This window comes from Oncorhynchus masou, chromosome 8 (genome assembly GCF_036934945.1).
Source record: "Oncorhynchus masou masou isolate Uvic2021 chromosome 8, UVic_Omas_1.1, whole genome shotgun sequence".
NCBI classification, from domain to species: domain Eukaryota; kingdom Metazoa; phylum Chordata; class Actinopteri; order Salmoniformes; family Salmonidae; genus Oncorhynchus; species Oncorhynchus masou.
Genome location: NC_088219.1, coordinates 37,049,957 through 37,066,801, shown reverse-complemented (window position 1 = coordinate 37,066,801; position 16,845 = coordinate 37,049,957). Strand labels below are relative to the sequence as shown.

The 16,845-nt window shown below is 43.4% G+C and overlaps 2 protein-coding genes across 2 annotated transcripts; one reads left to right on the top strand and one right to left on the bottom strand.

Moving 5' to 3' along the window:
* Nucleotides 1–659: 659 nt before the first annotated feature.
* actr1b (actin related protein 1B) lies at nt 660–8,786 on the bottom strand. Its single transcript, XM_064972363.1, has 11 exons — nt 8,580–8,786; nt 6,312–6,376; nt 6,113–6,188; nt 5,888–6,013; nt 5,622–5,746; nt 5,316–5,532; nt 5,079–5,171; nt 4,754–4,928; nt 4,529–4,590; nt 4,328–4,368; nt 660–2,657 (listed from the first exon to the last, which is right to left on the bottom strand). Exons 1-11 carry the CDS (start codon nt 8,625–8,627, stop codon nt 2,555–2,557), a joined length of 1,131 nt encoding a protein of 376 aa, XP_064828435.1. The 5' UTR covers nt 8,628–8,786; the 3' UTR covers nt 660–2,554.
* Nucleotides 8,787–11,840: 3,054 nt separating this feature from the next.
* On the top strand, nt 11,841–16,121 carry marchf5l (membrane-associated ring finger (C3HC4) 5, like). The gene is made up of 7 exons (XM_064972362.1): nt 11,841–11,986; nt 12,584–12,670; nt 12,824–13,026; nt 13,176–13,306; nt 13,512–13,686; nt 14,965–15,131; nt 15,284–16,121. Exons 2-7 carry the CDS (start codon nt 12,642–12,644, stop codon nt 15,458–15,460), a joined length of 882 nt encoding a protein of 293 aa, XP_064828434.1. The 5' UTR covers nt 11,841–11,986; nt 12,584–12,641; the 3' UTR covers nt 15,461–16,121.
* Nucleotides 16,122–16,845: the final 724 nt, after the last annotated feature.

Sequence of the window (16,845 nt, the reverse complement as noted above, 5' to 3'; positions counted from 1 at the left end):
TCATGAATAATGATCATTATCATTTAAAACAAAATAGTTGAGTTATCACTCACTACCTTCAAATCACTACCTGGCACGTCATCCAATTAAATGCCAGTGAGATGTAATATGCATCAGAGGGGCATGAGCGTTCATCACATGTATTACTAATGAGAATCAAATGCTTCGGGACATCAAGCCAAGAGTGATTGTAATATGCATTATAACTAGTTCATATTCAGAATTAATATTGTCTATTAATCCTAACTACTGTGCATGAGAAGGTAGAAGTGTGCTGTACAAGGAAACAGACGTTGTCGTTTAGATGTTCATAAGCATGTACTGTAGTGTACCGCACTTACACAGCACTTATCTCTGACCGATAAACCCACTGCAGCCGCCTTCTGTTCTCCATTGGATGACCTTTTAGTAAGTGAGAAAAGATGCAGAGTTTAGTAGGACGCTTATAAGTGTGGTATGACTTTGTAAAGCATTTGTGTAGAGCTTACGAATGAATGCCTTATAACGCCTTTTTATGTCTGTTTGTTTCATAAACTGTGACCCACTGAGGAGTTTAGCTTACAGGTGTAACTGAACTGGGTCACAATGTCGAAAAGACTTCATAGCAGCCTGTTGGTTATGGTTCTAATTAATTCTATATAAAACACAGACACCTCCAACAGCAGTCATTAACTTATTTATTATACTGAATTTACAAAATGAAAAGTAAAAGACTTGAATAAACAGTATTGTACATTTTTATTCCTGTATTTTAATGATCTTCTTTAGTCGTTGACTTTTTTGAAAAGTGTTCCACTGTACACAAGGCTGATGAAGTTTAGAACCTTTTTAAAAACACCCAGAAGATAAAGTGGACTTTCCCGGTGTCGGGGCACGGAAGGAAGGCGGACACAGGTTCGGACACACCCTCTTTACTGCCAATGAGATGCAGGGAACCCAGCTTAGCCATAATAACACCCAGACTCCTACTGGTACATGAGGGGGAATAGATGGTAGAAACCAACTGATAATACTCTGCCATCTTGTGCTTCTACATGCTTATTATGAGAATGGTCTTACTACAGTCTATAGCAACTAAACATCGCTCAATGTTTCTATCCCATACATACACTTAAAATAACAGTCGCATATTTAACAGTTAATCCCCACCATGGTTTAAATGGAGCCTTTGGAGATGAAAAACTAAAATGTTTTGTCGGAGGAGGATCTCAGTGGCCTTCCCTTGACTGCTAACACTGAGATGAGAGTTCAACCCAGGTTTAGGATCAGATAAACAATCAAACAATCTGAAGGTTAACCAGTTGGGTGATGAATAAATCTGACCCTGCTTCAGGGGTTAGGGGAGAATTAAGACCTCAAAATGTAACCTGTCCAGGTACACAGCTCTCAGACCAGTCTCTCTGTCCAACACAGAGCACTAATAACTGGAACACATCTGATGTTGGCCTAAATGCAAACTTTATCAGACAGCACTTTGTCAGACACATTTTCTATAAGCCATTCAAGTTTAGCTTTCATATCTTTAAACGGTCAATTAGAAATAGTAATAGTCAAATGTGTAAATCCCCATATTGGGTTTTGTACTGAGTGAGGAGGGTACATCTCATCACTCCTCTGTTGTCAAACCATTTCACAAACACAGCTAACTGAATGGAGATACTTTATATTTTGCCACATCAATATAAGGAAGCGTTAAACATCGCTGCCGTCTAAACATGTCCAGTAGTCATTGTTGTTAAACACCTGTAGGAGGGATGGCGGAGAGAGAAGTTCCTTTAATGTTTTATGAGCCCATGTCAAACCCCAGACCACACAGAGCAGCATGACCTATTCCAATACGAACTCATTCAACAGATGGAAACTAAAACAACGGTGACTTCAACATTTGTAACCGTGATGACCGAAATATTAAAAAATAATTGTAAAAAGCAAAAGTCAATCTCTTCGGTTTGGAATGAAATTCTTACAGTATCGAGAAAAAAACAAAAACATTCACCTTCCTTGTCACTGAATGATATGATGCTAGGTATCGTACAGGGCAGGGTATAGGAAAGTCATAAATACTTCAGGGTTGGGTAGAGTATAGCATTGCCCCCTTAAGAACAGAAAAACAGATACTCCACAGTATTGACAGATGGCCACACAGCCCTGGGTGTGTGTGTGTGTGAGGGTTATCTTTAGGGTTCGAGGGGTGTGTGTGGAGGGAGGAGGTGATGGAGTCACAGGTTTACCTGAAGGGGCACCCTGCTCTCTCCCTACACCTATGGGTGCGATGGGTGGCAACAAAAGGCATGCTGAACTGAGGGAGGGTGTATATAGAAACTCCCCTGGCCAGAGGATGGGGGTAGCAAAGGGGCGGGGAGCCAGCAGGGGGTGGGGCAGACACTGGGCTGTATGGCGTGGTAATGGAGGGCAATATGGGGGAAGTTGGAATTATCTGGGGCAAATTGGTAATGTGGAGCAACTGAGGGCTGATACAGGAGCATTGGATGGTAGTGTGAGGGAAGGTTGGGGACAGATAGCTAACGTTGAGAGCAGCTTAAGGGCCGCGGTGTTAGAAGGTCTTCCTGTGGATGGCCCGTGCTCTGTCCTCCTCATACTCCTTCTTACTGACCCACATCTTCTTAAAGGTGTCCAACGACGCCAGGATGGAGCCACTACACAGAACATAAGAGGGATGAGAGGTGAGTGAGTGCCATCAGGTCGTAAATCACAGATGGCCTGGAACATTGCTTGCTGCCTCCAGCCATTAGGGATTCAGTCTCAATGACTCAATATTTTGGACAAAACATCAACACGTTTAAACTAGCAAAAGGGCAACGATCACAAATTAGTCATAACGTCTATTTTTGTGGCCATTTATTTAGCGAGCTACAAACACAGAGACTAATGTCCGCTAGCCATCTTCTGGAACGATGTCATGTCATTGGACGAATGGGTGAGTGGCCGACTCCCCCCCATGTCATTTTTCTGCGGCTACAGCTAGTGATGCAGGTGTCATATGGTTAGCTAGCAAGACATATGAAGCACTTTGCTAGCTAGCTATGCTGAACTCAAATGACTGTTATCCGCAGTTAGCATATGTCTTAGTTGTCCATCCAATGTATTTGGCATCGGTCAAAATGGGCAGGGAGGCAGGCAGGTTCCCATTCAGTTATTCAAATGTGGGTTGGGACCAGCATGCATTGGGTGACAAGCATGCGTTGGCAGGCAAGCTGCAGAATGGCGAGCAGGCTACCATTCCCCATCGTTTATCAGTGCTATTTTGACGGCCAACCTCGAGCGGAAAAAGTTTGAGAGAGGTTTATCTACTGTTCACTCGTTAGATTTTAGCTCATCTCGGCTCTGGCTAACATTAGTTGTTCATCTTGCTGATGTGGATAGGAAACTGAGGGAGAGGGAGCCTAACTTTTTCAGAGTTGTTTGAGCAAAAAGACTGTAAAGTTCCCAAAAGTAAGAGGACTCCTGTGGTGTTTACATATTTTCAGGTGTATTTTGTGGCTTTTGGTGAATGTGTTGTAATGATCTAACGCTGTTCCAACTGCCTGTAATCACACAGTCCAGTTCAAAGTGAATGATGACAGGCCTGTGTTGCATATGGCTTATTTGCATATAGGACTACTGTGGCTCTGATTGGCTAAGGCGCACCGGTCTGTGTAGAGTCCGGTCCTGGACAAGACAGATGTTTTTATTAGGTTTTCATTTACCTTGGCGTCTATCAATTTTCCAAACACACGGTCGCTTTCCCACTCTATATTGCTATAGAATTTTCACAAATGCCTCACTCTACGTCATTCCCAAGCATTCTATGAAAGTATGAACACTTAAGATATGGTAATTTTCAATTTGTCGCTTGTCAGAAAATGTAAAAATGTGAACAGATTTTAATACGATTTCATGTTTCTAAAACCTTTAAAAACAGCTCGCGCCATGGTTCATAAAATGATATAAAACGCGCAGGAATTCGTGGTAGAAAGGTAGCTCCAGTAAATGGAGCATAACTTTTGAATGGTTTAGGCTAGAGACATACGGTTTTCAGCGATGTAAAAAGTGCAAGCAGGTGAGTAATGGTTGGTAGAGGATGCAGCTGGCTGATCACAGCGGACACACGTGATTTTGAATGGAGCACTGATCCTGATCTGACGTCATGCTATTCCCTTATTAGAATGCGTAAGGATGCATTCTGTGCTCAGTCAATGATTTCCATACTTTTTTCCCCTCTTCGGATCTACATGGACAGCCTATTCTGAGATCAAAAACGGCGAACAGCGCCAATAAGCGACGAGTTTGCATCCCTGGTGTGTGTGTGTGTGTGGTGATCTCTTACCCAATCCACGTGGAGTACAACCTCTCCTGAGGGGCGGAGATCTAGACATGAAACAGAGCAAGGGAGACAGGAAGTCAGCAGGGGTTTACTCATGTGACAACATCCTGCCAACATATGGTAAAAAACATCAGGCGTATATACTAACATGCTGAGCTCTGGCCAAGAAGAGGCCCCTGGGCATGAACTTGTTAGCTACTATACCTTGATTTTCACATCTTTGGGAGCGAGCTTCTTCACTTCGCTTAGTAGCCTGTCACCGAAGCCTACAGCAGAAAAGACTATGTTAGCTAACAGGGTGTGTGTGTTTCTGTGCAATGCTGAGCTAAGGAGCCTTAAACCACATGAGAAAACAACCACTTCCCATTCACAACATACTGGTATTAGTTGATGGTGAACAGTCAGTTTGTGTGCGTGTGTGTGTGTAACCTTTGAGCAGTGTGGATCCTCCAGACAGTACGATGTTGGAGAAGAGTGTGCGTCGGAGGTCCATGTCAGACTTCTGGATAGCGAAGGCCAGCACCTCATGGATCCCCTCGCTCTCGTCTCCGATCAAGTCTGGCCTGAACAGTAGCTCTGGTGCTCGGAACCGGGCTGGACCAATCTGGACAGGGGGGCAGAGGTCAAAAGTCAAAGTTAGGGTCAACTGGGTGTCAGAGATTAGGCTCAGGGTCATCATGGTGATTATTATGTGGTTGATGTTTGTAATCCTTCAAAAGAAAACAAAAAAGGTATGTGTGTGTTAAACACTAACATCCAGCGTGCTGCCGTCGGGGAGGGTGTACTGGGCCTTATCTGTCTCCAGAGTCTCATCCTTCTGGGGGTTCAGGGACAGGTAGCAGGCTCTCTGAGGACAGAAACACACATTATCGACACATTCCTATAGACAGCTATAAAGCCCTGTGTTTCTTTTTGTTTGGTGACACGTGTGTGTGTGTGTGTGTGTGAGAGACAGAGTGTGGGTCACACACGCACACAGTCCGTCCCGTACCTCTTTGATGGTGCGAACCACCTCAAACTCGGCGGAGGTGTGAAAGTCGTAGCCCTCCTTGCGTAGCAGCAGTCGGAGGTAGCGGGACACGTCCCTGCCAGCGATGTCCACCCTCATGATGGAGTGGGGGATGGCAAAGCCCTCGTAGATGGGCACCGCGTGGGTCACCCCGTCGCCCGCATCTAACACCACTCCCGTGGTGCGCCCTGTCGCATAGCTGAGCAAGAGAGGTATGAGAGTATAACATACACACAAAAGCGTGATTGAGACACTACCACACACAAACACACAGTGAAACACACTCACAGACTGAGGACTGCCTGCATGGAGATAAAGAGGGCAGGGACATTGAAGGTCTCGAAGAAAACCTCAGCCGCCTTCTCCCTGTTCTTACTGGGGTTCAGGGGAGCTTCAGTCAACAGGACAGGGTGCTGGAGGGAAGGAGAGAGAAGGACAGTTTTATCGTCTGTGACTAAAGCCAGTGACCGTGGCTACTGAAGGAAGCGTGTGGTCGACTGTTCAGCAATGACCACCAAAACAAGGAATGAGGTTGTGAAGAGAGGAGAGCTCACCTCCTCTGAGAAGGTCTGCAGCTGTTCCTTGGAGTAGACGTACTGCCAGATCCTCTCCATGTCGTTCCAGTCCTTCACTATGCCGTGCTCCATGGGATACCTCACTGACAGCAACCCTCTGTGCTCCTTGAGAGGGGAGGGGGTAAGAGAAGGGTTAGATAGAGGCTTGTTGAGACAGGCCCACTCATAGTGTGTGTGAGTGTAAGCCTATGGTGTGAAGCCTACCTCTGCTTTGGGTCCGATGAAGAGGTCCCCCTCCAGGGCTCCTGCCATTACACGCACATGCTTGGGACGGCCCACACTGGATCACGCACACAGTGGAACACAACAGAGTCATAAACACAACACAAATCCCTTGGATGCTATCTGACTGAATATCAGCAGTGTGTTGTTGGTGTAGGATAAGTAAAAATGGAGATCTTACTAGTTGGGGAAGCAGTATTTGGGGATCTGGTCTCCAGCAAAGCCCGCTTTGACAACGCCTGAACCCTGGAGAGAGAAAGAACGATATAGGTAAATAGGAGTAGAAATTAAAACAGAGAGGAGAGAAATGGGTCCATATTGAGCTAAAAACGGCTTGTGTTGTCTGTCCCCATCCAATGCAATTAGCACTCCTCATGTGTGTGTGTGTCTCACAAGACACCGCCTGAAGCTGAAGAAGGCATCATCCCTCTCTGGATGAGATATTACACTTTGCAGCCTTTGTCTACTGGGTCATGGCAGCATCACAGTCCCTTCTTTATAATTAAACTTTTCATAAGGGTTTGAGTACCATTCTAGTAAAACAGTATGCTACTTGTATAGCTTTAAAAACAGAGCCCATGACAGGCCTCGGAGCTAATCAGGGCAACAGATGACACAGGTAGTACTACGGTGACAACAACCTGCAAGGTCGAGTACACTCAGTCAGGATAAATATTCTAGCAAATAAAATTGAAAATGCACTTTCAAGTAGGTCTTTTTTGGATTGAAGTTGTTCATTTTTAGACTGGTATGCCCTAAGGCGCATGATCAGAGACTGATGGCGATAGTTAGCGCTTGCTAATGCTGCTAGCTAGCAAATTTCTCTGGCAATGCAGGGCTAGCATCAGGGTCGTTCCACTTCAAAAAGCATAAGAAAACAGATTGACACCCACCATCTCAGATTGCTCTTAAAATGCTGATGTGGCAACTAACAGATACAATTAGCATTCCCTAAAAATCCCCCCAAAATTGTCAAAATCAATCCACATACTCCCCACACCAATTCCACTCCAACAACCGGTAAAAAGTATAAGTTATGTATGTTAGACAATTAGTATGAAGCTGTGACTTGGAGTATTGCTTCTCCATACTATGTAATGTATTCCCTGTAAATCTGGTGATGTTTTTCCTCCTGTTCGGAGAATGTGTAATTGAAGTCGCTTGCAATATTTACCATTATACCAAGTTTATCACTAGAGGTCATTGTTTCTGCTATACCACCACACTATCCATTTGGCTGGACCCTTGTGTGTATTAAATATATCACAACATTTCCTTTGCAACTTTAGATGGTAAACCAATCGATTTAGCTCAATTCAAGCCAGTCCGCCATGAAAGCCATTCAGTTTGCCCATCTCTTAGCAACCTAATACTTCAACCCAACTCTCCTTGAATAGTCCAACAAGTGGCAGCTCTCTGAGAGGGCTATCCCTATTCAATTCCCATATGAATACTTTTTCCGACAAGCCCAAAATGTTGATGGATAAAATGGCCTAAAATAAAACACAAATGGTGCAAAAATGTTGTGACAACCCTACTAAAATAATGAATTGTATGGCAGTCTTATGTTTCCCATTTTTATTTATTTATCAGGAAACAGCTCTATATGTATGTGATTAGTGACATTTACCAACAACAACAAAAAACACCAATTGCAAAAACTCTATACAGTGTGTGTTTGGGACTTTCACCATTAAAGACCATCAGAGACCATAACATTGAAACCATTAGAACTCCTCCAGTCGAATAGTTTGCTTGTTCACCAGGAATGGTCTAACAAAAATGTCCAATTAGGGTGCAATCAAATAGCTTAATTTCTCCAGGACAAAATGACATTTTATGAAAATAATGTTTCAAGAATGTCAATCCTATCGGTTTCTAACTACTGCAAAAAAATATCAGAACAATCGGAGATGTGGGTGTCATGGCTTGCTGAAATGACATGGAACGACTCAGCATAGATGGCTAGCCGTTAGCAAGCCAAGGTGGGGTTCGTCTCCCGGCGAAATAATGTGTCTAGCCGGTGTTGCAGCTAGTTACCTAGTAGCTGATGCGACTATAATTTTATCATATGCAGCTTGTTATTCTTCCAGCACAGAAAATATGATGGAGATGTGAGATGTAGTTAGCGTTATACAGCGTTTAAATGAAAAACCACGTAACGTAAGCTGGATAGCTAGCACTCGCAAGCTGGTTCTACAGCACACAAGTTGGCTAGCAAGCTATGCAATGCAACAAAACTTAATCGACAAAGAGACATTCTACACGCCATGCACATGGGAAGAGCTAACTAGCTAGGTGCAACTGGAATATATTGATGAATAGCAAGCTAGTACACAGTATTCAATACTGTCAGCAAACAAAGCATCCGACACAATAAGCTAGCTAACCTTCCTGGCTAGTCATTTAGCGGGCAAGTCAGGGTGTGGGTGAGTGACATCATACTTACATTATCGATCACAACCGGCTGGTTAGCTATAATGTCATAGGACTCCATGACGAACTGATTGTTTAAGATATGTTTCAATAATTCCTTCAATAAAATGTGGCCTATTGGATATTTTAATCATGTAAATAACGCCCTGTCACTCTGGGCTCATGCGACTCGCTGCGGATGCTTGCTTTGATCACAACCGAACATGGTGTCTGGTTGTCTCGACGGACACTGGCAACAGCCAATCGCAATGCTGCCAGCTGGAGTTTACGTGCTCACTGTTAAACCCTCTATTCAGGCTTGTCAGTGTGTGCACCGCACCGTCTTTGGCTGGCTGGCTTTTCCAGATGAATACGTTTATCTTCAGCTAAATCAACTTTGCTCCCTTTAGAAGATGACTAGATGAGCATTAGAGAAGTTATATTTATGTGCATGTTTTTGAAATCATGGTTAATTAGCATTGGTAATGAGCTATTACTGAATATAAGTTATGTGTAGTATATCTATCGTAAATTCCAGAACACCCCAAAATGCTTAGATTTTTACAAAAAGACAGTGTTTCTTTCCCTTTAAGAATAAAGTATCTGTAATCAGAAGGACTGTTGTGTATTTTGGGCACTGAGGTATGGATTTTTGGCGGTCAGTAGGACAGTCAGACCTCTGAGAAGCAAAGCAAGAAAAAGCAAGACCTAGAAAGAATAACGCGATGACTTTGGCGATTTCCCTTCAAAATAAAAGTATTATAATGAAGACGGTAAAAAATTATACAAATGGAAAAAAATCGTAAGATTTTGTGAGGAAATGTTAGCACTTACAATTTTGTTTAACCAGTTACATTAAACTAAATGTCATCGAAAATGTAATCAACATTATACCCAAAAGTAATTATCATGAGAGGGCAAAAAACAACTAGTAATAGTTGTATACTCCAATAAAGTAAAAATAGCTGAAATACACAATACAAATATAATACAATTATGAAATATGAAATATGATGTATTTCTATTCAACCAAACTGTATGAATAAGGCTTGAAATTAAAGTCAGAAGTCAGTTGAAGTCAGAAGTTTACATACACCTTAGCCAAATGCATTTAAACTCAGTTCTTCACAATTCCTGACATTTAATTCCAGTAAAAATGCCCTGTTTTAGGTCAGTTAGGATCACCACTTTATTTTAAGAATGTGAAATGTCAGAATTATAGTAGAGAGAATTATTTATTTCAGCTTTTATTTCTTTCATCACATTCCCAGTGGGTGAGACATTTACATACACTAATATTTGATAGAATTGCCTTTAAATTGTTTGACTTGGGATCAAACATTTCAGGTAGCCTTCCACAAGCTTCCACAATAAGTTGGGTGAATTTTGTCCCGTTCCTCCTTACAAAGCTGGTGTAGCGGAGTCAGGTTTGTAGGCCTCCTTGCTCGCACATGCTTTTTAAGTTCTGCACACAACATTTTTATGGGATTGAGGTCAGGGCTTTGTGATGGCCACTCCAATATATTGACTTTGTTGTCCTTAAGCAAAATTGCCACAACTTTGGAAGTATGCTTGTGGTCATTGTCCATTTGGAAGACCCATTCGCGACCAAGGTTTAACTTCCTGACTAATGTCGTGAGATGTTGCTTCAATATATCCACATAATTTTGCTTCCTCATGATGCCATCTATTTTGTGAAGTGCACTAGTCTCTCCTGCAGCAAAGCACCCCCACAACATGATTTCTCCAAAAAAATACAATATTTGTTCCCATGAGCAGTTGCAAACCGTTGTCTGGCTTTTTTATGGCGGTTTTGGAGCAGTGGCTTCTTCCTTGCTGAGCGGCCTTTCAGGTTGTATCGATATACTGTGGATATAGATACTTTTGTACCGGTTTCCTCCAGTATCTTCACAAGGTCCTTTGCTGTTGTTCTGGGATTGATTTTCACTTTTCCCACCACAGTACGTTCATCTCTAGGAGAGAACGCGTCTCCTTCCTGAGAGGTATGACGGCTACATGGTCCCATGGTGTTTATACTTGCATACTATTGTTTGTACAGATGAACGTGGTACCTTCGGGCATTTCAAAATTGCTCCCAAGGATGAACCAGATTTGTCTACAATTTTTTGTCTGAGGTCTTGGCTGATTTCTTTTAATTTTCTCATGATGCCAAGCAAAGAGGCAGTGAATTTGATGGTAGGCCTTGAAATACATCCATAGGTACACCTACATTTGACTCAAATGATGTCAATGTGATTACTAACCTATTCACATGATCTTACTAGGATAATATTTTTTATTTGTCCAGCCAAAACACTTGACCCTGAGGCATATTTTGTTACAAAAGGCTGGCCTTGCAACGATTTAAAGTTTGATTTAAGGTCTGCTCATCATCATTAGAAAAAGTAAGTAATTTACAGGAATGCCAGTCAGTTAACACTCCATCTACTGATCACACTGTTTCCATTGTTTCTCACCTAACCACCTGCTAATTGTCGGAATTTGGCACCACCATTATAGCGTAAGTCAAGAGCGCAAGATATGGATTGGTGTTTTATTTCACACTGGAAGCAAACAAAGAGTAAGCTAAAGTAGTTTATTTGTTCCTTTGTAAATAAGATATCGTTCTGAATTAGTCGGTCAGCGGAGAGTTAAATTGATTGTACAAAGTGTAGACTGGACCCTGGTTTGATGAACACAAACAATAGTTTTTCCTTTACAGTGCTATGTTTGTACCATATAGTGTTCAGGGGCCCTACGCAAATTTTTGGTTGAAACTCATCTGTTTTGTATATTAGGGACTCTAGTAATTAGGGCTCTGGTTTTATGGACACACAATAGATTACGTACAGTGCAATATTTCAGTCCGATATGAAAAAACAACTGGATTTCAGCTCATTGGACTCTCTCGAAGGGCCGGAAAACAAGCAGTGAAGCTCCCCTGGGTGTAACTCTGTGGATTTGGAAACTAGAAGTGCTCCTAAGTAGAATGGAACCTCCATTTACTGCAAGACAACCTACAGGAAATTGTGTATGGTTCTCTAAATGATAGGAGTGCACTGTGCATGCACCAAAAATATTGTTCACCATTTAGGCTCAATATTTATAAAATAAATATATGTCATAGAAATACCTGAAAGTATTATTTGTATGATAGCTAGTATAATATATATATATATATATATATATAATTTATATAATTCTGCACAATTTCTCTCTAATTATTAATTCAGCTATGAACTATACAGGACCTAACTCTTATTCTGAAGGATTCCAAAAATCCGTAACCCGGAAGTACTTTATTATTCTTGTCTGCTTTATGGTGGTGACATAAAGCAGTTGACGAAGATTATTTAGCGATCAAAACTCTTCTCTTGTCATTCTCTAGCCTAAAACTGACTGTGAGGTACTTCGGGTTATTTATATAGAGGCATTATTGAGGTAAGAAACCACTGTCATTGTTCAACAACAACTAGAAGTTATGAATTCCTCCATAGCTACTAAACTATTTTTCTAGTCTATTTACGGTAACGTTATACACTTGACGCAATCTCGGCCTTAACAAAAATCACAAAGCGATTAAAACGTTTTAATGGCAAATTGTATGTAATTTTATGATCTAACTAAAACACAGAAAACCAGCTAGCGTTATCTCAGGTAAGCTTGCAGTTGTTCACTGACTGGGGCATTTATTTCCCTTTATTTAACTAGGCAAGTCAGTTATTTTTATTTTCAATGACAGCCTAGGAACAGTGGGTCAACTTGCCTGCATGACGACAGATTTGTACCTTGTCAGCTCCGGGGTTTGAACTTGCAACCTTCCGGTTACTAGTCCAACGCTCTGACCACTAGGCTACCCTACCGCCCATATCAGTTTGGCATGGCCGAGACAGCTAAATTAATTATAAGTTTGGCCAAAACAAAAGTGAGTTAGTTGAATGTAGAAGAAGCAAGCTAATACAAACAGTTGGTAAATGTTGTCTGTAATTTAACCAGATTCAGTATGTAGAGAAAGTGAAAATGACTGTTTGTGTGTAGGTCCTTCCTGGCTGGCCCATGCTGAGACAGGGACCTAGAGGAACTGAACGGACTCAACATGGCCTGTGTAGAGGAGCCCCCTGAGAAGTGTGTGTGTGTCCTTTGTCTGTGTGTGTGTGTGTGTGTGTCCTTTGTCTCTGTGTGTGTGTCCTTTGTCTCTGTGTGTGTGTCCTTTGTCTGTGTGTGTGTCCTTTGTCTGTGTGTATTCACCTGTGTCTCCCACTGTGTGTGAATGTCCAGGCACTGCTGGGTGTGTTTTGCGACAGAGAGAGAGGACCGCGTGGCAGAGTGGGTGAGCCCCTGCAGGTGTAAAGGCTGTACGAAGTGGATCCACCAGGCCTGCCTGCAGCGCTGGCTCGATGAGAAGCAGAAAGGAAACAGTGGAGGAGCTGTCAGCTGCCCTCAGTGTGGCACAGAGTACAGCATCGTCTTCCCCAAGATGGGTAACTGACACACACAGAGTATCGTCTTTCCCAATATGGGCAACTTGCAGCACACACGCACACACACAAGGTAGTTCTACTCTAGTGTCTTCTGTCCAGGTGTGTGTATTTTACTGACTGTGTATATGTCGGTCTGTCCCCCCCTCCAGGGCCATTGGTGTACTTCCTCCAGCAGGTGGACAGGGCTCTGTCGCGGGCCAGTCCGTTCGCTGCTGCTGGGGTGGTGGTGGGGACAGTCTATTGGTCAGCTGTCACCTATGGAGCTGTGACTGTCATGCAGGTACAAGACCCTCTACTCCTGACCCCTGAACCTCAAACCATTATACCCTTGCCCTAGACCCCATAACCTTTGACCATAACTAACACTAACTTACTAACGAGTTCAGTGAATCCATTGCGAACGCCAAATGCAACACAGAACACGAGATTCACAATTTGCTCCCTCCTTACCTCCCTCCCTCTCCCTCCTCCCCCTATTTCTCCAGGTGGTGGGTCATAAGAAGGGCTTGGATGTGATGGAGAGAGCAGATCCTCTGTTTCTCCTGATGGGTCTACCTACCATCCCTGTGATGCTGGTCCTGGGCAAGATGATACGCTGGGAGGACTACATACTGAGGCTGTGGCAGAGACACTCCTCTAAACTACAGCTGCTAGTTCCAGGTACATACACACAGTGCAGTCGGGAACATATTCAGACGCCTTGACTTTTTCCACATTTTGTTACGTTACAGCCTTATTCTAAAATGGATCAAATGTTTTTTTTACCTCATCAATCTACCCACAATACCTCATAATGACAAAAGCAAAAAACAGATTTTTAGCAAATATATACAAATATTCAGACCCTTTACTCATAACTTTGTTGAAGCATCTTTGGCAGCGATTACAGCGTCTTCTTGGGTATGACTTTACAAGATTGGCACACCTGTATTTGGGTAGTTTCTCTCATTCTTCTCTGCAGATCCTCTCAAGCTCTGTCAGGTTGGATGGGGAGCGTCGCTGCACAGCTATTTTCAGGTCTCTCCAGAGATGTTCGATCGGGTTATAGTCCGGGCTCTGGATGGTCCACTAAAGAACTTGTCCCGAAGCCACTCCTGCGTTGTCTTGGCTGTGTGCTTAGGGTCGTTGTCCTGTTGGAAGGTGAACCTTCGTCCAAGTCTGAGGTCATGAGCGCTCTGGAGCAGGTTTTCATCAAGGATCTCGCTTTATTTTGCTCTTTTCATCTTTCCCTCGATCCTGACTAGTCTCCCAGTCCCTGCCGCTGAAAAACATCACCACAGCATGATGATGATGATGCTGCTACCGCCACCTTGCTTTACCATTGAGATGGTGCCAGGTTTCCTCCAGACGTGACACTTGGCATTCAGGCCAAAGAGTTCAATCTTGGTTTCATCACACCAGTGACTCTTTAGGTGCCTTTTGGCAAACTCCAAGAGTGCTGTCAGGTGTGCCTTTTACTGAGGAGTTGCTTCCGTCTGGCCACTATACCATAAAGGTGTCATTTATGGAGTGCTGCAGAGATGGTTGTCTTTCTGGAAGGTTCTCCCATCTCCGCAGAGGAACTTTGGAGCCCTGTTTGAGTGACCATCGTGTTCTTGGGGACCTTCAATGCTACAAAAAACTGTTTTTGCTTGGTCATTATGGGGTATTGTGTGCAGATTGATGAGGGGGAAGAAAAACATTTGATCAATTTTAGAATAAGGCTGTAACCTAACAAAATGTGGAACAATCCAAGGTGTCCAAAGGTGTCCAAGGTGTCCAAGGTGTCCAAGGTGTCCAAAGGTGTCCAAGGTGTCCAAAGGTGTCCAAGGTGTCCAAAGGTGTCCAAGGTGTCCAAAGGCGCTGTGGTACATTCCTGCAAATGAAATTCACTTGATACATTTTTTTTTTAAACTCTCCTTTTTGTCTCTCTCCTCCCCTAACACCCATCCCACACAGGTATAGGGCGTCCGTTGCCCCGTGTGCCAGCTGATGGGAGTAATGGAGGGGACCACCTGTCAGTATCTCGTACTTTGTGTGGAGCTCTCATCTTCCCCTCCGTGGCCAACCTGGTGGGACGGCTGATCTTCAGCAGGGTACCTTCATCCCTACAACGCACCGTTCTGGTGAGTGTGTGTGTGTGTGTGTGTGTGTGTGTGTGTGTGTGTGTGTGTGTGTGTGTGTGTGTGTGTGTGGTGTACAGAATGTCTGGGGTGGCAGGTGTTTTATGCTTCTCTTTTCCTCCCTCTCTCTCTCTCTCTCTCCCTCTGTGTTGTAGGGTGGTATAGCGTTTGTGGTGATGAAGGGAGTGTTGAAGGTGTATTTCAAACAGCAACAGTACCTCACCCAGGCCAACCGCCACATCCTCAATTACCCAGAGAGAGAGAGGGACATGGATGGAGAGGGGCGGAGTGAGGGAGGAGAGGACGACACAGAGGATAGTGGAAACGAGTGAACACAACACTCCCCCTAACCCTAGATGGCGAAGGAGGGACGGAGAGGTAGAGCGGAGATATAATTAGTTGGAGCAGAAACGATTGACATCCTCCCAGAATCCTCTCTGTTCCCTGACCTCACACAAAGAGAAACCTGCAATCAAGCACAATGTAGTTTTATTTTACTCAGACAAGGGGTGTGTTTAAGAGGTGTGTTACGTTTCCAAACAGATATCTTGTCAAATAGAAATGCAGTTGTGAGTTTTTTCCTTTGAAAGTGTTTTCTCCCATTGGTGTCTCCTGAACTCAACCATGCTCTGGTATTTCATTGTAAGATATCCACCCAATCGTGTGTGTGTGTGTGCGTGCGTGCGTGCGTGTGTCTGTGTGTGTGTGTGTGTCTACTCCTGGGGTGTCGAATCCAGCCCCTGGGTGGTTTGAGTATATATATAAGAACAATATTTTGCAACCAATTTTTAGTGCTGCCCTTTGGACCTCGTTGAAGACCAAACACCCCTGGTCTACGTTGAAGACCAAACACCCCTGGTCTACGTTGAAGACCAAACACCGCTGGTCTACGTTGAAGACCAAACACCCCTGGTCTACGTTGAAGAACCCTTGCTATTTTATTTGCTTGTAAGAATGAATTAGCTAATAAAGTGATTTGATTGTTAAATACTACATTCTCTCTGTTAATATTGACGTGGGATGACTTCTACTTTCCCTTACCTACCCCTGGCTGATGAGGCACTACGTTTGATAGTAGGGGTGGTGTAGAACTCTAAGTGAGGAAAGAAGTGGAACAAATGATGACCAATGCCATCTCGGTAAGTCCATGTGAGTTACTGCCTCCATTGCAATTGGACAACATTTACTAATTGATTGCTGATTGGCTGACATTATTGCAACACCTAGTGAAGGAACATTTTATGTTTGTGCTTTTCTAATAACCAATTTGACTGGGTTCATGCAAGTGACTGATTGATCGTGCCTGGGAGGAATCTTCACTATCAGTCGAAGCAATTTGGCAGCACGCCCAGAACCAAGGGATATCTCCGTTTCAAGGTCTCAGCTTGGAGAGAAGAAACCTTGTGAGGTATTGGTCGGTCACATGCATGAACCAAACGTGAATGATGAATTAATTCTGAATAAGCTAAATCCGAGCCCCACATTTTTACAGGCATTGACTTGCCTGTTTTGCGTGTTATTTTGGCATTAATACGTGTCACATATAGGTTTGCAAACAATGTAAAAAACATATATCATACACACATGGTCTCATTTTTGGTTTCTTGAGTAAGGCAGCTCCAAAATGCAGGTGTTTCAGCCCAGCTCAGTGCTTTCTGTGGTGGTGGGGCGAGCCAGCAGAAAATAGGAGCATTGCGCCATGTTTGGCAAAGTGTTC